Source organism: Erpetoichthys calabaricus, chromosome 7 (assembly GCF_900747795.2).
Source record: "Erpetoichthys calabaricus chromosome 7, fErpCal1.3, whole genome shotgun sequence".
NCBI lineage: Eukaryota > Metazoa > Chordata > Cladistia > Polypteriformes > Polypteridae > Erpetoichthys > Erpetoichthys calabaricus.
In genome coordinates, this window is record NC_041400.2 from 151,607,197 (window position 1) to 151,629,257 (window position 22,061).

The 22,061-nt window shown below is 37.9% G+C and overlaps 1 protein-coding gene across 1 annotated transcript in view; it reads left to right on the forward strand.

Annotated features, from left to right (window-relative positions):
• Positions 1-21,147, forward strand: part of adamts3 (ADAM metallopeptidase with thrombospondin type 1 motif, 3) — a 324,662-nt gene extending 303,515 nt beyond the window's left edge. The window contains 5 exon segments of the mRNA XM_028805559.2: positions 2,326-2,458; positions 12,200-12,407; positions 16,415-16,532; positions 18,537-18,565; positions 18,567-21,147. Coding sequence (XP_028661392.2) covers positions 2,326-2,458; positions 12,200-12,407; positions 16,415-16,532; positions 18,537-18,565; positions 18,567-19,088 — 1,010 coding nt within the window. The 3' untranslated portion in view covers positions 19,089-21,147.
• Positions 21,148-22,061: the final 914 nt, after the last annotated feature.

Sequence of the window (22,061 nt, forward strand, 5' to 3'; positions counted from 1 at the left end):
GTAAAACTGTATCAGCAGCTCCTATGGAAGGTTGAACTTCCTCAGCTGTTGCTGGAAGTACATTTGTTGTTGTGTCCTTTTTATGATGGATCCTACATTTGCCTCCCATTTCAAGTCCTAGGAGATTATAGATCCCATAAACGTGAAGGTTTCCACAACTTTCACAGCAGTGTTTAAATATGGGGGGGGGTAATATTGTGGGACCTCTCCTAAAATCCACTGTCATTGCCACAGTTTTGAGAGTGTTTAGCTCCAGATTTTTATGACCTCCCGCAATGTCCTATATATATATATCAATTTTGATCTGCGTCTGCATGGTCATATCTAGCAGTGATGCAGACTGAGATGCCCAAACAAGTATTTGCCTTCTGCACCTTCCACGGTCCAGACAGAACCAGACCATGGGCCACATTCAGCCCACACACCGTACAATTCCCAGGTCTGATCTAGGGGCAATTATTGACTTGAAAGGGACTTTTAATGAAAACACAGAAGCAACCTGCAAAAAGGGAAGCAAAGTGTTTTTAGTGTGAAGTACCATTATGTCAGTCTTTTGTAAATCTTGTCTTTATTTGCAGTATGTTTTTCTGGCCTGGTTTGGAAATCGTAATCTCAGCAACAGCACAGAATAAAGAAAATTGTAAATTGGAGGAGCTGGTCTCAACAGTCCAATCTCACAGATCTGTTTAATAAGCAAGTATTAAGGAAAGCAGAGTGTATTCTGTCAGACAGGACTCACCCACTACATTCTCAGTTTCAGTTGATGCCATCAGGTTCCAAAGATAAAAAACTACTGGTTCAAATACTGTTCATTCCAACTGCCATTAATTTTGTAAATTAGTTTAAAAGTAATAAACATGCACAGGCTTAAATCATAGGTTGAATAGTTAGCATTTGTATCAGTCATCAGTCAACTCTAAATGCTGGTTTATTGTGTAAGTCTAATATGTTTGACCAAATTATTTTCCTTAAGTGTTATGCACATTGCTATTTATTATTTATTTATACTAAGTTTATGTTTCATGGCTGTGTTCTTAGTTAATGTGTTTTTAATGTTACATCATAGTTTCTCTGTAAAACTTGCTAATAAACCAAATTTCCCTCTTGGGATAATAAAAAAGTTGAAGTGAATTGCATCTTCGAGAATATGGGAAAAAAGGAAAAAAAAACACTGCCATAGAGAGAACAAGCAGTTTCAGCATAGTCAATGACCAGATGTGGGATTTAAACCCAGAATGACAAATCTGTAAGGCAGCAAGGTTAACAATCCAGCTCATTAAATTAGGCTGCATTACCTTGTGGCGGGCGACCGGGTCCCATGCCCGGCTGGGATGCCCCTTCTACTTATGTTCCAGGGGAGCAGCCATGAGCTCCTCAGTACCTCCCCCGGGACGCTTGGTGGCAGCCTCCCTGGCTGACAATGGTGCCTCAGTTTCCTGCAGGGTTCCATGGGAGATGGAGTTCTCCACAACCCTCTGGGGATCTGGGGTGGCCGCCAGGGGGTGCTGCATGGATCCCGGAGCCAGCTTGGACAGTGCAATCAGGAACAGGTGATCAAGCACTTGGAGCACTTCCGGGTGGGCAATAAAAAGGACCGGTAACAACCACTCAGGGCCTGAGTCGGGTGGAGGAGGACAAGGTTGCCTGGGAGGAGTGGTGGTATCGAGAGGAAAAGAAAAGTGCTTTTGTGCTTTGTTACTTATGTGCTTGGGACTGTGTTGTGTCTGTGGATACGGGGAGGGCGTAACCCACAAACAAAGAAAAATAAAAGTCTACTTATTTTACACGTGCCTCCCGTGTCCAGTCTGTGTCAGGTGAGGCGCTATATAGCATCTTCTCATAACCTTTACATATAAAGAGATGTATTTATTATATCAGAAAGAATCTAATTAAATGAAATATAGTTACTGTCACTTTTAAAGTAATCTTTTAATTAATTATGTAATCAGCTCTTTCTACTGATTTGTCTGCTTGTTTTTAGTTGGTAGGAAAATATCTAATATTAGACCAAACTAAATTTAAACACATCATGAAGGAAGACTATATACTGTCATTATTTATTTTAATGATTAATTTATAATAAATCACATGCCCTTCAGTCCTCAAGTATTCTAATATAATGTTTTGCACTCTGTATTTCCATTTGCTTACAATTGTCAGCTTGTTTATGGTAAAGTTTTCCTTAATAGCTGTATCATTGATTACAGGAAAAATTTTAAAATGATGACAAAAGTTTAAAAAAAAAAATTGCTAGCCTACAGTATGAACTTTTTCAGCTTTAAAAGTTATGTAACAGTATGTTTTGTATGGATTTATTTCTCCTAGGCTTTCAGTACACTAAATATGGCTGTAGAAGGAAAAGTGACAATAAGATGGTTCATCGTAGTTACTGTGAGGCAAGCAAAAAGCCAAAACCTATTCGCAGGATGTGCAATCTCCAGGACTGCACTCAGCCCCTGTAAGTATTTGCTAGAAAAGCACTTAGTTTTTTTTTTTTCCTTACTTGCAATCAATTGAAGACTGCTTACTTTTTGTTCTAAAGATGAATTCATCAAATTTTAAAGATTTAATAAAAGCACAGGCTCTTTTTTCCTTTTAATTTAGCTTGGTTCATATCTGCACAACCCGAGGTGTATTTCTCTTTTTTTCAGTCTTGAGTATTCCAACTCAATTGATCACTTGACATTTCCGTGCATGTACTGCCAAATCTATACTTTTACTCCAAAGACGCTTTTCACAATTATAAAAAATAAAAATGTTTTTCTTTTCTTTATAAGAGTTGGTGGCACAACTGTTTTGCTAAAACAGTGCAGCAAGTAAAATTGGCATAGAGAAGTGAAAGTCGTTATTTAGTGTCTTTAACTCTAAAATAGTGACACAATCAAGATCTTTTGATCTTATTTGGAAAAATAACTTTTACATTTCATTTTTTCAAGCGTTTATCTTTTTTATCCTCCCTTTAGCAGAGGTTTCTTAATATGATTATCTATTTATTTCTCACTGTCAACTAGTGGGTTAAATATAACATAACATGCTCAAGCCTGCCTAATCCTACTCAAGATTCAGTGCATGGCAGAGTGCCAGTCCATTGCAGGGCTCACTCATGAACATAGAGGGCGAAGTTAAGACCACTAATTACTTACCATACACGTCTTTGACAACCGGAATTCCTGGAGAAAAAAACCCATGATGAAGAGAGAATGTGTACAACAACATTTTATTTCTTACATGGCCCAAAATCACACAAGGAATGCCTCAAGGGGCTTTAACAGGACCTGATTTTTCACAGCCCCCCAGCCTTGACTCTCTCAGAAGACAAGAAAAAACTCACAAAAAAGGACCCAGACAACAACTGGGTCCAGAATTTAAAGCCAGGACTCTGGATCTGTTTTTTGAGGTGCTTGCATTGCCTTGAATCTTAGTGACATTTAAACACAAAGTATCATTAATTATCATCAGCTCAAGGGAAGCGTCTGTAGGTTCATATGTTAACCCCAGAATGAATAAAGCATTTTAATTTGAGTGTAATATATAAAGTTAACGCTTTAGTTTGACATCATAAATAATAAAATTCACTTTATTTTTAATTGACTAATTAATCGCTGACACATGCACTCTGGTTAGATATTCATGTTTTCCCAAAAACCTGGAAACAGTCTGTAGTTTTACTCTAGACTGTTACAACTTTGGGATAAGAAGCTCAAAAAAATGAATGTCTTGGTAAAACCAGGATACCAGGAAAAAATGCATTTTTATGGAAACTTACATAATAAAGCAAATAAAAAATTCTTGGATGTATTCATTTGTTTTTGGAAACATGCTTGAGGTGTGCCAAAGCTTATTCTGGTGTCACAGAATGCAAAGCAGGAATTTATCTTGGATAAAAATAAATCCATCTCGGTATTTACTCATGCATACACTTTCACTTATGTAGTGCTAATTTGAAATTAAAAATTTAAATTGCCTACTAATTTAACATGCTGTGAAGTAGCCAGGGAAAACACTCGTTGACATTTGTGGGGGCGCTGCATGGATGTAATAGACAGTGATAGATGCCATAGCTTGGCTTTATAGTTTACATTCAAGTATAGGGATGATTTCACCATCTCATCGCATCTGTTCAAACTGCTTTTCCTGGTGATGGCTGTGGAAGCTTCAGGCCAAGCTTGTCAACCCAGACTTGATTAGCTACTGATTCCAGCTTCTTTTTAGGCAGTTTCTTCAGCATGTCCTGGGTCTGCATCTAGTGGGACATGCCCATTGCAGCTCCCAGAGGGAGCCCTCCAGTAGGACACCTTACGACATACTCAGACCATCCCAGCTAGCTCTGTAGGAGCAGCGACTATACTCTGAGGCTCTTCCAAATTGCTGAGCTTCTTACTCAGCCACTCATTATTTCTGATCTCATTCTTCATTATTCAAAGCTCATGACCATAAAAAAGAACAGGGATATGGATCGACTGATAAACCGGGAGCTTTACTACTGCAGAATGGTAGAACTCCTGCAAAACAGATAATGATGCTCCAGCTGGTTTGTCGCATTCCTTTCTTCCATCACTCAATAAGAACATCCTGAGATACCTGAACTCCTCCATTAGGAGGAGCCCTACACCCAGGGCCGGATTAAGACCCTTAGATGCCCTAAGCACTAAGTAATTTTGATGCCCCCTTACACTAGTAATTCAAAATATTAAAACAATAACAAACTAGAAAATAAAATTTTATTTTATTATCGAAAATTCAAAATTAAACAAAACATAGTTATAGTAAGAAAGAAAATAATATTTATTTTTGTATGCTTCATTTTATTTTTATCTTAATAATTTTCTCCTACTTTTTTTCCTTGCAAACTCTTTGATTAGATCTTCATAATCAATCTTACGTAACACATCTGCTTCTATACATAATAGAGATAAGGCATCCAGCCTGCCTTGATGCATAGTTGTTCTGAGGGGATTTTTAATATATTTCAACCGAGAAAATGAGCGCTCAGCTGAGCAGTTTGTGACCATTAATGTTAAAAATATACGAAAGGCAATGTCTACATTTGGAAAAGCACACTCAATATTGTCTTGTAAAATTATTTTATAAAGTTCTGCATGACTGAATCTTGTTTTTACATTTTCTGTTGTACTGAACTTATGGCGCACATACTGTATAAAGTTCTTAGTTCTTGGGATCTGTTAAATACAGAAATAAAAAGAATATGTTATTTGACTGTGACGGCATAGGGAGGTACAGGGAGGCATTATTCATTTTTCATTAAATTTTGAAAATGGCTATAAATGTAATTAATTTAATAATTTATGTGATAAATTCGGCCATGAAAATTTTTTGTGGTGCCCCCTTTACCCTAGATGCCCTAATCATATGCTTACTTTGCTTATATGGTTAATCCAGCACTGCCTACACCCAACAAGAGAGCAATCTTCTGTTTTCCATAGCTATGGTGTCAGATTTGAAGGCACAGATCCTCATCCCTGCCACTTCACATTATGGCACAAAATCACATTAGATGAGGCAAAGAGGACATCATCATTGAGGGTCAGGTGTTATGCCAGTTTAATTTTGGGCATAGGCAGTGTGGGAAAGATTAAATATGAATTTTAACTTGCCCACCCAACGTCAGTCATAATAATGTGGAAAGGGGAAGAGATTTAACTCAGTAAATCGATTATTGGTCTTGCCTTTGGCAATACCGGTAATTAGATACAAGATTTGTTAAGACTTCTACATTATTTACCTTAATTTTCTTTGTTGCAAGAGGTGGGTCCCTACCAGTTAAGCCTACATCAAGGTAAGTCAAACACACTCGCTTTAAGAGACAGAATAGTACAATTTATTGGTAAACACATGGATTATAGAACTATGATAACTACATATATACAGTGTATTGGTATATAAGACAGAACACAGACAGACTAGACAGACAAACATATAACACAGAGAGGCTGGCTGTTTATGTGCTATTTAGAGTTCTAATTTATCTCGGCACAGATAAATAATTTTAAAATATCAGATCTTTAAAGATGATGTTCTGTGTTGTGTGTAGATGTTACTTTGTTGCTGCTCCAGGTTCAAGTGAAGGATTCTGTTTGCTTTGGAGTGCACTCGTATCTATTTGCGACGTGGTCCTTGTTCAGGTGTGCTGAGCTTTTCTCAGTAAAGCTCTTTGTTGTGCCGTCTGCACCTTCATAGGGAGTAGCATTACTCTATCTGGCACAAGAGTTTACATAGTGAAGTTCCCTTCATGAAGTAATTCTTGCTTTTCAGGCCTTTTTAGACTGGGCTTTCAATTCAATCAATTCAATTCAATTCAATTTTATTTGTCATTCAGCAGAACATCCAAGATGTGCTGCAGAACGAAAATACGATGCACAAGACATTAATAAAAACACATAGTTAAAATCAGCCTACAATAAAATACTAAAATGCTTCATTTAAAAGACGAACGGCAGTAGGAAAAAAAACTGTTTTTAAACCTGGTAGTTCTACATTTCAGGCTGTGGTACCTTCTGCTTGAGGGCATGAGGGAAAAGAGTTCAGAGGCAGGATAAGTAGGGTGTCTAGAAATCCGCACAACTCTGGCCAGACAGTGTTGTTTTGCCAAATCTTGTACATTTGGCAACGGGGCTCCAATGATCCTCTCCGCAGCCCTCACCACTTTCCTCAGTGCTTTCCAGTCCAAAGCGCTGCAGCTCTCCTGCCACAGAGAGCTGCTGCTGGTTAGCACGCTCTCTATGGTCCCTCTGTAAAAAGTGGTGAGGACTGACTTACTGAGATGGGCCCTCTTTAGCCTCCGCAGAAAGATCAAGCACTGGTGAGCTTTCTTGATGACGGAGGAGGTGTGCAGGGACCAGGTGAGGTTGTTCGTCATATTAACTCCCAGGAACTTAGTAGACTGCACAATTTCCACAGCAGTGTTCTTAATGTAGACCGGGATGTGTATCAGCTGTTTCTTCCTAAAGTCGATCACCAGTTCTTTTGTTTTTTCGACATTCAGTATCAGATTGTTTTTATCACACCATTCCACAAATGACTTCACCTCCTCTCTGTAATCCCCCTCCCCGTCACCTCGAATGAGACCCACCACTGTTGTGTCGTCCGCATACTTAATAATTTGGTTTGTGCTGAACTTGGCACAACAATCATGGGTCATGAGTGTGAAGAGGAGGGGACTTAGAACACACCCCTGTGGAGAACCTGTGCTCAAGGAGATGGTATCTGATTTATTCTTTCCTACCCGTACATACTGTGGCCTATCCATTAGAAAGTCCAATATCCAGTTTTGCAGAGGTATGCTCAGCTTTGTGATTGGATCTCAGCTTTTAGCTCCTCAAACAGACAATGGCTCATCAGTATTCTGGTTGTAAAAAGAGATAGAGGTTGCTCCAGAGATTTTCAATCATTTTTGGACACTTGTACTCAGGAGTGACACTGGGCAGAGTATCCAAAAGAATCCCCTTGAGAGTTTCCTCAGAGTTGCCTTGAGAGAGCCAGAGAAAAATCATTTTCAGTTTTAAGGAAATGTATCAGTTCTCCTAATTAGGTTAAAGTCACTTCCAGTTACAAAATCATACTCCTCGCAGGCAAGTTCTTCTGTCCATCAGAGTTGTCATTCATTGATTTACAGCTCTTTGTTCTTGCTTCTGTCCATTTCACACCTTCTGGCTCAACAAGTATGTAGAGGGGGACCTCTTTAAAAATTTCAGTTCAAGTCTGATATACACCTTTGTTGTCAGATGAAGTATAGGCAGATCCCAGAGTTGAGTCACTTACTCCTTAGAGAGCAGGTTTGCTCCTAAAGCCTAGCTGAATGGGCAATGCCCACTTTGTCCTACAGCAGGAAGGACCCTGACGGACTAAACACTGGTAGTGAAGATTGACTTTGGGATCTTGGAACATTACCTCTCTGTCAGGGAAGGATTGTTTCCTATACCACTCAATTTAATATCTATTGGATTACCTGAGAAGCTTTAACTTTCTGTGTCCCTCAATTGGATTATGCAGGTTTGAAATTATTATGTTATTAAAGCATGAGGCCATTGATCATTTTTACCTAAGTGTGCCAAGTACCTTATCCAATAAAATATTCTTAATGTCAGAGTAAAATGTGAATTCAGGAAATCAAGTAAGTTTCTCTTAATCAGCACATAGACTGGAAGTTTGTTTCTTTTTCAGCATTTTTGACAGTCTTTCTACAGATCTCAGTCCACTTGTTTTATCATTTTTGGTCTACATGTTTAATTAGCTGCCACATACCGTTATTAGCATTTTTTCCCCTGCATAGTTACCTGTTTTCCCCGCTGTGTAATGGCAGGTATCGTGTTAGCTTGCTTCTCTGCTGCTGCTTCTTATGTTGCGACAGGCCCACACCATATGTTACAACAGTAGATCCTGCTTTAGCTTTGCGCTTTGGCTCATGAAAAAATGACAAGCCTATTCTACAAATAACAAATCCCTTACACCCTGCTGATGCTCCTTCTCCTTTCTCTGCAAGAATCCCAGTCAGACAGTATACTTTATGAAGTGGTGTATGAATATCTTCTCCTATCAAACACTAGAGATTCATAGAGTGAATATTTGTGAACAAAGCTGTTTTAATGGAATCCCCTTATCAGTCCCAAACAGAGCTACCTATTTGGAAAAACAAACAAGTGAGAGTAGTTTTAGGATTTGTTGGGTAATCCTTTTTAACTGTTATGCATACTTTCTAACATCCATCCATCCATCCATTATCCAACCCGCTGGAGCCAATCCCAGCCAACACAGGGCACAAGGCAGGAACCAATCCCAGGCAGGGTGCCAACCCACCGCAGGACACACACAAACACACCCACACACCAAGCACACACTAGGGCCAATTTAGAATCGCCAATCCACCTAACCTGCATGTCTTTGGACTGTGGGAGGAAACCCACGCAGACACGGGAAGAACATGCAAAATCCACACAGGGAGGACCTGGGAAGCGAACCCAGGTCCTCAAGTCTCCCAACTGCGAGGCAGCAGTGCTACCCACTGCGCCACAGTGCCACCCTACTTTCTAACAGTGTCTCTTAAAACAGTTTAATTGATGTAATAATTATCTGTATTACCAACTGGACACCTTTTTTGTAGAGGTGCCTCTTAAGTATATGTGGCAGCTGGAAGTGGTAATATTAATTTATGAAAGTCTCTCTTATTGCTTCTTATGCCATTTGTTTTAGCGGATTATCTTGTCAATCTGTCTTGCAAAGTAGAAATATTAAGTTGTTTGTTTTGAAAATCCTCCTTTTCCCCTGTTCCCCTGGCAGGTTTGGTTGTTTGATTTATCTTCCACCATGCCCAAATGCAGAACTCCAACACAGTTATGCTACTGGTTCAACAGGAAAAATATTTTTTTCAGTAAGAATACAGTCTTTCATAAAATCCAAGTTATCATAAATGAATCCACAGCTACAGTTTGAGATTGCTTTTCTTGTACTCATTACAAACAGTTAATAAATTAAATGAAATGTATAATTTAAATGTTTTGACCCTGAAATGATGAAGGTACCCTCTTATTTCATTGCAGCATCATGGGTACTGGAGCTAATTCAGGGTAAAAGGCAGAAACAAACCCATATAGGGCCCACTCATTCACACTTGACCAATTCAGAGTTTCTAATCAGCCTGCGCGTCTACAGATTGTGGGTAGGGAAGCCAGCGTATCCTTAGGAAGCCAGTCTGTGATGTGAATCCAGGACTCTGGAGCTCTGAGTCAGCATCAGTAAGCACTGCACCACCTTGCCATGTAGAACATAAATAGCATTTACCAAAATCATCACTTAATCACCTAAATTACATTTTATTTTCTGGTTTTTAGTTTGAACTTGCAGGTTCTTTTGCTTTTCTGCAACATTTAAAAAACCTCAATTCTGTTTAAGAATTCTGATTCACAGAACTGTTTTCCATTTCTGTGATGATGTGCCTTGTAATGTTTCAGTCTTAGCATTTTTTTAAATCGGAATGTTCAGACTGCTGATGAGTATCTTACTTATTGCCATCTTTCTTTGCTTTCAGTTAGTGCAAATGGCAATGTATAGTTTACAAACAAAACATAAAACAACATATTAAATAAACAGCTTGGACTAAATGTACTATTCTTACCCTGTGTGCCACAAATTTAACCCATAGCCTTATGAAATTCACTACTTTGCTTTAATTATAAGTTTACAAATAGAAATCAGAAACAGTAAGTCAGCCTAAGGAATAGGATCTAACACTCTTGCCTGACATATAATTATGTGAAGAGTGCTGTATAGTAATATACAGTACTTGTTACTGATGAACATCTGATTAAGAGATGCAGTCTTTCATAAGCTGAAGTGATTAACCCTGCACTCTTCTGATTTGCCTTTTCTCAATCTTTAATTTCACTTTTAGCTTTCTTCTTAGCGATTATTTTTGAAATCCAGACAGACATGTTTTATGTGACTTTGCACTTTCTACCCATGTCTATGTAGGTTTTCTTTTGGATGTTTTAGTCTTTCTCCGACACCTTGAATATGTGTGTGTTAGGTTAATTGGTGATTTTCAATCGGACCCATGTGACGGCGGGCATGTGAGTGGGCTCTGCCGTGGACTGGGGTTCATTCCTGCCAAGTGCTCCTTCCTGCTGGGTTAGACTGTAAGCTTCATAAAACACCAAACTGGTTCTGAAAATGTTATGTTATGCTTTATTTTATATGAAGGACTGGTACATGGTCTGTCTCTGGTTGGTTTCTGCCTTACATCCAAATCATTTCCTAGACCTAAAGTAATGAAACAGATTTTTATTTTGATTTGTAATGAAAAATTATCAGTCTGTTTCATGAACCTGCTTTTGTCCATTGCAGGGAAGTGTGAGCAGGGCTTGGCAGTATTATTAGAAAAGATTCAGCCGTGATGATGTGGGTCCTGCTTCATGCTCCCTCTTCCCTTTAGGAAGCCTCTTGAACCCAACATCGTCGGTAATGTAACCAAATGAACTGGACAATGAGGACACCAAATGAAGCAAGGGGAAGGTGCAAAGTGCAAAAGTGCTTTTATTACAAAACAAAACCAAAAACAAACTGCAAACTAAAAGTGCAGTGCTTCAAGAATATCCATAAATAATCCATAATATCAGGTGCAATGTGGAGGTTAAAAATAATTCAATAAACAAATCCAGTTAAAATGAGGTTAAAAACAACAATGTCTGGAAGCAGTTCCCATTTAATAGCCCAGTGCCTTCTTTTAGCTGGCGGCTCCCCTGCTTCTCCCATCCGGACCCTGCAACAGGGGAGTCACTCTACCTGCAGGTGCAGCTGTCTTCTAGACTTGTCTGGTAGCTTTCTGACCCCAACTCGGGCTCCCCAACGACCAAGCCTCACTGCCTTTTGTAGCAAGTCGTTCTTGATTCTGGTCACTCCTGCTCCTCTGAAAAACTCCACAGGAGTGACACAATCCATCTATTCCTGAGTGCCGGCCAAACACCCCGCCAGGGCTCACTTCCTAGCTGCCTGCCGTTACTACTGTGAGTCTCGCTCACTCCCGCACTGGCTCCTTCGCCTCCTGCCTTCTTTTCTCACTCTTCTAACCTCCGCTCTCTTTTTCGATCTCCCATCCGCACTCACGCTCCTCCTAATTATAATGGGGATGTGGTACAGGTGTCTGTGATTAGTAGCTCCCGGCATCAATTACGGACACGGGCGATTCCACACCTGTGTATTTCATTTCAGAAATGCCCGTGCCCGTATCACGCCCAGGAATCACTCCAGCCACACTACCACTATTATTTATTTATTTAAATACTGCCCATTCTTTCGAGCCGCAGACCTGCTATATCACATCAGCACACGTACATCTACACTTACTCATTTATGTTCAGTTAACGTAGAAAAACCGGTTAACCTAACATGCAGATCTTTATAGAGCTCAAGAACATATAAACTTGGAACATCCAGCAACCAGGCCTGGAGTTAAGAGTGGGTCGGTGCTATCATGCAAAATTGTGTTCAGGGTTTATATAAAGTTGGAAAACAGATACACGGTGTTCTGTTCTGTATTGTTTATGATTTTTGGAATGAGTATGTGTTTGTAAAAGAAGTTAAGTTTACAGAATATAATCACAGCCAACTACTACTAATACATACATTTTTATAACATGAATTCCAAAATATACTGTAGTCTGAATTCTACTGTATTTTCTATTTTTAGTTGGATAACAGAAGAATGGGAACACTGTACAAGAACCTGTGGAAGTTCGGGGTATCAGCTTCGTAGTGTGCGCTGTGTCCAGCCTCTTCATGATGGAACGAACCGGTCAGTTCACACTAAGTACTGCATTGGAGACAAGCCAGAAAGTCGTAGACCGTGTAATAGGTCACCCTGCCCTGCTCAGTGGAAAACCAGCTCTTGGTCGGAGGTGAGCATGGACAAATTTGTCATGTAAAACTAGATTTTTTTTTTCTGAGGCTCAACAATAAATTATCTTGAGGGGATCAGTTATCAGGTCCCATTAGTTCAACAGGTAAGACAAGTTCTCAGGTAAAATGCAAGTGTAGATTTTACATATTAATAATGAAAATTAGTACACATAAAGACACAGGTTTGTTAAAACACACAGAAAACAATGTACAAACTAATTAATATAAATGGAAACAAGAATATCTGTTTATTAATTAATTGTTGAACTAGTATGGCCAGTTGCAAACAGAGGTGAAGAAACCAAAAACTGCAGTTAGCAGCATCCCTGGAGAAAGTAAATCTTTGGAAGTCCACGGTCAATTGTAAAAGAGAAAGACAAAGTAAGACACTGCCACTGTCCTGGAGACCTCGGCCAACTAGCAGTCCACTTTTTGTCTCTTTGGCTGAAAATAATGAAACAATCAAAAATAAAAAGAATCATAAACATACAGTAATATCTTGTAATTTAAGGTTGTTCAAAAAATAGACATACAATATCAGGAATATACAGAAAACTGGAAATTAACACATTGGGTAACTTTTGCACCAACATAAAGTAGACTAGGACTGCAACTAATGATTATTTTGGTAGTCGACTAATCGTTCAATTTTTTTTTCAATTAGTCATGATTACTTCATGCCTGACTATTTTGATGCCTGCGACCCTGTGGTTGCATGTCCTGTTCTGGGCTCCAGTGCACGTCTTACCTCATCTGCTCACGTCTGTCCACCTGTGAATGTCACCCTGATGTCTCTGCATTAACACAATTAAAGTTAATAATAATCAAATTAAAATAACAACCAGTGAAACATATGAATTTGAAAATAATCAGATGTTTTATATTAGTGTGACCGTCACAATAAAAAAGAAATACATTAAACAATGCAAACTAAAGTGCACAGTCTTTAAACAAAAAAAGTGCATTTAACTTAACCAAAAATGGCCACTGGTATGTCTTAAAGTCCAAAAGTTTAAATAAAGCTTCAATTCAAATAAAATAAAACAATGTACAGTTTATAGCAGATTCAGTTCATATATTCCTGATTGCAGTGCAGGAACGTGAGCATTTCGACATGCTGTGGTGTGAGGCTGGCTCTCTTCTTTGAGAAAATGTTCCCAGCTGCTGAGAAGAGATGCTCAGAGGGAGTAGAGGTAGCAGGATTACACAAGAATGATTTTGCAGACAGAGAAAGATGTTTTAATCATCACACTCTGAAGGAAAAGTGTTGTAGTTTATCACATCATGTACTATATTATGCCAAAATAAAACAATAACAGACTAAAATATGTAACAAGCTAATTACTGATATACTCCAAAACACAAGTTACCTAACGTTAATTAGAGATGGTTTACTACTCATATGAACTCAAATATTATATGAAAAAGAAGAAAAAAAACTAGGATGGCTCAGCAACTCCCATTCACTCGTTTACTATAGCTCCAAAGATGTTAGCAAACATAACTGAAATTATATTCACTTAACCCTTAAACAGCCGAAACCGGCTATAGTCCGTTCCCAATGGAATTTGCCAGCACACCGGAGCTGAGTATATTCAGAAAAGTACATTCGTTGAACGCCACAACCAACTAGAGTCGGTTTCCAGTGCAATTTGCCAGCACGCTGAAGCCGAGTATATGCGGCGACGTATATTCATTGAACCCCGCAACCAGCTATATTTGCTTCACGAAGCTGATCAGTCAGTGCCGTATATTCGTTGAGCAGCCAGCTCATTACCACTGCCGGCTCTGGCAGAACTGCAGCACCACTGTCTCTGGGATTCAGCCGCTGCACTAGATGAGCCTGCAATCATCAGCGTTTACCTGTGTGTGTTTGTGTGCAGCCAGTTCAAGCACAGTTAGCTCGGTGATTTACTGAATTTCATCAATGGCTTCAGTTGCACCTTGAACATATAATAATAGATTGTTGCAGTAGTTTTTTTTATAATTTTTACAGTTCATTTGCAGTGTGTAAAATGATCAGTGTTGCAGTAATTGTGCTGCTCTTTGCATGAAAAAAAATATGTGTTCCATTAAAATTTCATTTCGTTTTCTTTGTGAATTGTGACATTTACTTAAAAAGTGCAGCTGAAAAGTATTTGGCATCCAGGGGTGCATTAACCCCCAAGTGTGTGTCGGTTTTAGGGTTAATTATCATTGTCGAAACCTTGATATACACATTATAGTACAAACATCAACGTTAACACGTGACACTAACTTTACTTGCTAAAACTTACCTCTCAAGAGACGGCAGCATCAAAGTTCCAGGATGCTTGCGTTTCAGATGCCCATGCATCGCGGTGGTGCTGCCGTGAAAAGAACGCTCCGCTTTGCATAATCTGCATTCAACTTTTTTTTCGTTTTCGGTGAAGTGCTCCCACGCTTTAGAAAGTTTCTGTCTCAATTTTTTCCATCTCCTTCCCCCTCCTCTATCCGACTCACCATTGCAACCACGTTTATTTTCCTCTATATTATTCTTCTCCTCAGATGTTCTTCTTCGTTGGTAGGACTGTGTGCAGTCTTGACAAACAATAACAAATGATACTGCCCCAGACGTTCATGTAGTGCATTGCAGTTACAAAAACCAATGTGGTTCTTTGTGACTGGAGCCTCTATTGAAGGTTCTGTTTATGACGCGTCGACAATAAAAAATACGCGTCAACGATTTTTTGTTGTCGATTACGTTGACTAATCGCTGCAGCCCTAAAGTAGACACAGAGGAGTTTGTTGCTAGCTATATAAGTTATCCCGGTTTGTTTTAGTAAATGTTGCAGAAAGAACACACAGGACAAAGGTGATAAAATTGCCTTGGCAGCCCAGCTGGGTTTATGCAACATATCTGCCTCTTAACTGTGAAATGGCTGATCAACTTGTCAAACTATTGTATTTTTCCAACTTTGCGGTGACACTGATATTTTTCATGCATCTGTTTGTCTTTAACCATTCATTAAATTCCAGTTTTCAGTATTGCTTGTAAACCATCACATCATTTATCTTACAGCTCATTCTGGACAATTAAAAAAAAAGATCCATACTGTACAGAGTGAAAAGCTAATACATGTCAATAATATCCATACATGGTTACTAAAGCCGTTTAAATGTCAGATGATGAAAGTCAATATGTGTAGTTCACTGAGCAAATGAACCCTGTTCTTGCCAATAACCCATTGAGTTAATGCATTTTCTGTTTACTCATTTTATCATTCTTTTTAGAGATCTTCATATTGTATGGACAAACCTACGTATGTATACTTCTGAAGCGCTCAGATTAGCGCATTCTGGGTGTAATTCAAATTAAGAGCTTTGGTATAGTAAAATGTCCTCATATTGAACATGATATAGTCACAGCAACACCAGACTTAAATTTCATCTGAAGTGTTTTGCATGGTTTTAAATTACAGCATATTAACATAAATCTGGGTAAGCAAAAGAAGTTTTCCAATGATAGATAAACAAATGTCCTAAATTGCCTTTTACACTCATTTAATCCCATTACCTCCTTCTGTCTTTATGTTTCTCTCCCTTTACTTCACTCATAGCGGTCATCCCCAGTTATGAAACTCTGGCCAAACCCTTCCCTTTTCAGGAGACGTTTTGACACATCTTCATTGTCAAATCAGAAGAGAGTTTCAGTCTGCTAATGCAGCATCCAAATTTCTTTCCACTCAAGAATGACCGTGATTTGTACTTTCAATAGTCGCGCTCCACAGGACACCAAACAAGAGAAAAAAAAAACATGCAGATATGAGGAGAAAAATATATGCAATAAGAACAAAAACAGGAAAATGTATATTTAATAGGGTCTAATTAAGAAACAATGACAAAACCTACAAACCAGAATGCTTCAACTGGAAAATTTGATAGACAATGTTTACTTTGTTTACATGCAAAATATTATGAAACAATATTGTATACTATTGGCAATGCCTTATAATAATATATATATATATATTTTTTGCATTTACAGTGTTCAGTAACCTGCGGTGAAGGAACAGAACGCAGACAGGTGACATGCCGGACTGGTGATCGATGTGATGGAGAAAAGCCAGAGTCAACTAGGATGTGCAGGCTTCAGCCATGTAACGGTACTGGGCCAAATCTTGAATTTTATTGCACATACAAATTGAGAAAAAAATAACATTTTTATTTGTTGGCTGGTGTTCTTCCAGTGGCCTATTTATAGTGTACATGTTCTCTGTTCTTAGTTTTTTTTACATAATCCTCTCCTGTTTGCACAACATAAACAAATATTAAATTATGGTTTGCATGATGTATTCTTATGTCCTTGCCACTTGTCTCGTTTCTGATCTTCCAGGTCAAAACCCTATAATAATATGTTTAATATTGCTTTCTTAATCTTTTCCTTTAGTTCTTTGTTCATCCTGGCCATAAAGGTGGGCTCGAACAATCAACAGATAGGAATTTATGCCTGCCTTTTGGTCTAATTGTTTCAGTTGAGGTATCCATTGTGGTCTTCTGGGTAGAGGTGTTGCTTCTTTTTAAGATGATAGCAATGTTGAACACATTCTGTCAGGCCTACCTTTATAGGTCCTCTTGGGGGTCAATACATGCATGTGGAGGACTCTCACAAGCTTGTCGTTTGAAGCTCCCACTGAACCTTCATGGGTCTGTTTTGTTTGCTTCATAAACACGAAAGAACAACAGACACCTTTGGTTCCTCAACATCTATTGCAGAAGTATTTTCTGTGCCTCCTGCAGGTTCTAAGAGCAGAAGGTGGAGTCAATTGTAACATCACATATATTTAGTTATCACTTCTCTTTTTGAATACCTCAGAGGATACAATGTGGCTTCTCTTGACTCTAAATTTAGTATAAGCAGGTTCAGAAAATGAATGGATCAATATAAATTTTAGTACGTTTTAATCCAACTTTATTCAGATATTTAGGTAAGCTCTGAAAATTTGTTCTCCATTTAGTCGCTTTTGTTTACAATTGTTTTCTTTCCTATTCTGTGTAACTTTGTGAGAAGCTCTGTTAAAAAAAAGCATAATGAGACCGAAAGCTCCTTGTCACACTCTAGTCATCACTTATACCAAATTTTCAGAATATCTAGGACTTACTTTAATGACACTGAGCTACAAGTTCTGTAGCGTCATGAGCATTATCCTCTCTATAGTGGACATTTCTCCAGCAGTTTGTGCAGGACTGGTTTTTTAGTCCATCTCACACAAAGTTTCGTTACACACCCGCCGCTACCACACAGCTTTTATTGGAAACACTCGACATTGCAACTATGAGCATAACAGCAACATCTTGTTTCTTATTTTTCACCACTAACAAAAAATAGCCATTTCTTTAATGTTTTAGTATCCCACTTCAAAAGAAAACATTTTTAAAAAAACATTTAAACATAAAGCGGTTGTTTATTACCATTTTCATATATGGGTGAGTCAAGAGCCCAAATTAATATATGACATCCTATATAGGCACTGTGTGTTTGTTATCCAGATCAGTTGTTATGTACAATATGTAGCTTTTCACATGATGCTTGCTGCTATGATCAAATAATGTAATGTTTTATAACTTTTTAATTACCTACTGTACATATTTCTTCAGTCTGTACTTGTTCAGCAGTCCTCTGACTGAATGCAGACTATTCATTCTGTTGTCTACACATTCCGTTGTAGTTGTCAGACCAAACATGTATTTTTTATTTCCCTATGCAACTGCAATGTTTTGAAATGTACTCTAAATTAGAAGATATGAAACTCCAACTTCTGTGTATTAAGAAGTTTATTATGGTAATTGGTACCACTGGGATTTAGTTGACCTGACCCCAAAGGTCTTTTCTGCAAGCGACAGTTGAAGGTTGAATATTGCTATAGATGTTGAAGTTACTAATTACTATAGATAGCCATTAAACACGTTTTACTTTAATTTTTCTTGTGAAGGGTTACAGTCACATCCATTAACTCTTGCCTGGATTTTATTTGTGTTGCACTAAGCTACCAACAGATATATAGATGTGTGTTTTTCTAACCTACTGTTTACTTTTATGCTTAATCTAAAAATGAAAAGAAGTATTGTAAACATGAAAAACATGTTAAAAATGTGTTTATTCCTTGCAGATGAGCCATGTTTAGGAGACAAGTCAATTTTTTTGCCAGATGGAAGTTCTTGCGAGATACTGCTCCATTCCTGGATATAACAAGCTTTGCTGCGAGTCCTGTAGCAAGCGTAGTACAACCGTATCATCACATTATCTATCTGAAAACAAAGAAGAGGAAAGTCTGGATTCTGTTCATATTCCTGGAGTTGTAGCCATGCCATCCACCGTAGAACAAAACAATTCAACATCTGTGTCCTCTCGAAAAATCACTCAGGGCTACAGGCCAGCCATGGGAAGCTACAACGCCTTTAGCACCATATCTGCTGCTAACAACCAGTCACAGTCTACAAATTCTTCACAAATTATGCATCCTTATAGCAGGAAGACTTCCAAACCTCTAGCAATTCAGCATCAGCTACAAGTTAGAAGGAATGCAAATCATACTTATGCATTTGTAGGAAGTAATTCACCACCACCACCAGCAAATAATAGTACTGGTGCTGCAGCGAGAAGGTCAGAGAAATACGTAGACAGGAAGTGGCTGTCACGATCAACTTCAGTTGAGAGATGAAGGTGATTTCTATTGTGCAAGTGCAAAACACTACGGACATAATGGTGCATGCTGCATCTCAAGAGGTGTAACTTAAATATACTATTTTCAGAGGAACAACGGTAATGAATAAATGAAAATGTACACAATAGAAAGTGCTGGTTCACTTTATGCTCTTGACTTCCACCTGTTTCTCTCACAGTGGGCAGAGTTCTTTACCGCCAGTGGCTGAAAATACACCAAAGATGCACTCTGTGAAGGTGGATTAGGTCACTTAAATCAAAGAGTTTAGTCAAGAAATATTTGCACACCAGCTGATGTGATTTAAAAAGGTCAAAATAAGATTATAGTTTTAATTACAGAAAATACTGTAGTATAAGAACGTTTATATGGACTTACTTGTTTATTTTTGTATTATCTGTTAGATATTTATAATACTTTGCAGCTGTGTGTGTAAATAAGGTATATGCAAAACATCAGTATTATTTCTAAGAAGGCAAAAAGGGTTTGAAAACTTATTGACCAATAAAACTACATGTCTGACATTTAGAAATGCAGTATATACATTCCTGTATAGAGAACAGTAGGACAGTATAACTTGTTACAAGGGTTCATCATTTAAAATGTATGGAACAGGGAGTAAAACTCTACCTTCTTTTATACAGCATACACACACACACACAAAGTAGCTCAAAGGTGAAACATATACCACTTACACATCTTCAAATAATTCAAATGGTGCCTAACATACAGTTACTGTGTGGTCATTTGGAACTGAGTATTAAAGGGGGAGATTCTGAAATAACAGCCATGACACCAAAAGCAGCACAGACTGCAGCGTATTAGCAGTTTTTCACTTTGAAATCACTCTCATTAGCCATCTTCTCCGTCTGCTGCCTTAGAAAGAACAGGAAGATCATTTTACAGTCTTATCATCAGGCTTCATTACGGTGAAGTGAGAACCTTTTGGAAGTTGCTTTTTCTACTACATGTGAAACAACAGATAGCGGCAAGATGGGTGTGCATTTTCAAAACAAACATTTATTTTAATTCATAATTAAGGAACAGGGCAAATTGTAATTATTTTGCCTATTCAATTTAAAGAGAGTTTTATGTGAAAGTGCGAGGATCATTTTGCCTTGCAGTTTCCAGTTAATTTGGCTACAGTCTGTTTGATTGTACTAAAGAAACATGGGCAGGGAGTTATTTTTTCATAGGAATCTTCAGTGTTTCCACACAATGATAATGCATTTGACTGCAATAATGAGACACGAAATTTAAATCAGTTAACCTGTTTTTCACAGTTCGGTCAGAGATCGTCTCTCCTGTGTGTTGAGCTGTAGTACTTGTACAGTATAGTGGACTGAGAATTTCAAATATTTATTAAAAGTACCTTCTTAATATGCGTATACATAACCAGAATGAATACGCTGGTCAGATTTTTTACACACTTCGCTTTATGCACACTGTCAGCGAGGGAGCACAGTTTCAAACTGATGGAACAACTGTCGGTAGAAATTTACAGTAACTAGCTGACTAAAATTTTAATATGCAAATTCGTAATTCCTTGACAAAGCTGTTTGAAAACAGCAAATGTAGCTTGAAAGTAAATTTTTATAATTAGGCTTCTAAGAAACATACTGAGGATCTAATTTTTTATTAAGTTCTCTGTAAAAACCAGTTCATACAAAAATAGACTTTGTAGTATGTAGTTGTCGAATAGAACATTGAAGCACATAGTATTACACTATGGAAGGTTGTTTATTTTTTGTAATATAAAATGGTGTTGACTCATTGCCTCTAATGAATTGCTGCTACATTCATGCAATGAATTTTTTTGGTCAAATAAAAGCTAGTATTTTGTAGATTTTCTATTGACAATCCCTGAGCCTCAAACAGATAGCTATGAGTATGTTATTTATGTCTGTCTATTCAGTACCTTCTGTATACTCCTTTTATTTCATTTTTATTGTTTTTATTTTTAAAGTTTTGTATTTTTTTTCTCATGCAAGTGTACACTACTGATGCTGTTTGTTGTATTGGGGAGCACATAGCAATTAAAAAAAGTTTTTAATATTCACCTGCTGTTTTTTGTTTGTTTGTTTGTTTTTGTAAAGCTTCACATTTGGTTGTGCTTCACGTAATGTACACCTGATGACATCTGTCCGTGTATCCATTCTGTAACCCACTTAATCCATTCATTCCTCCGTCATCTGTGTCTGCTTTGTCCAATTCAGGATCAGACACAAGCCAGTTAATCCAATGCCAACTAAACAGAAATTGTACAGAGTGCCTGAAACATTGCTTTACAATGATGGATAGGAACACAATGAATATTTACTGTAGTGCAGCAACGAGTAGTTAAAAGAATACTCTTCCCAAAAATGAACGTTTTGTATGTTACTTACCCTTCGTTTTTTGTAGTGATGACCAAGAAAAAATTTTATTCTTGGAGAAGAGAGATTTTAAAAAATGATAGAATGATCATCTATGACAGGGGTGGGCAAAATCATTCCTGGAGGGCCGCAGTGGCTGCAGGTTTTTATTCCAACTCAATTGCTTAATAAAAAGTACTTATTGCTCAAGTAACACTTCTGCTTCATTTTAGTAGTCTCGGTCGTTAAGATTTTTGAGCCCTTTATTGCTTATTTTAGTCTTAAACAGTTGTTTTCTTGGTTTTTAATGGGCTCCTTATTAGCAATAATGACAAAAGAAACGGCAGCATTTCTCTTTTAGCTTGTTACATTTACATCTGTGTGTATTGATTGTGCACTAGTTGTTTTAATTTAATATTTGGAAGGAAAGTGGAAGGGAAAAAAGTGAAAGATTGAGTCCATTTTAGACTTCAAATCATTTGGATGATATCCTTATAAAAAGAACAAAAATCTAGGGATATAAAGAATGACCTGACATGGCAGCATTAAAGCACTAACAAGCCATGAAATTAAATTATTGGCAAGTATTGTTTTCTAATTAAGCAAATGGGTTGAGGAA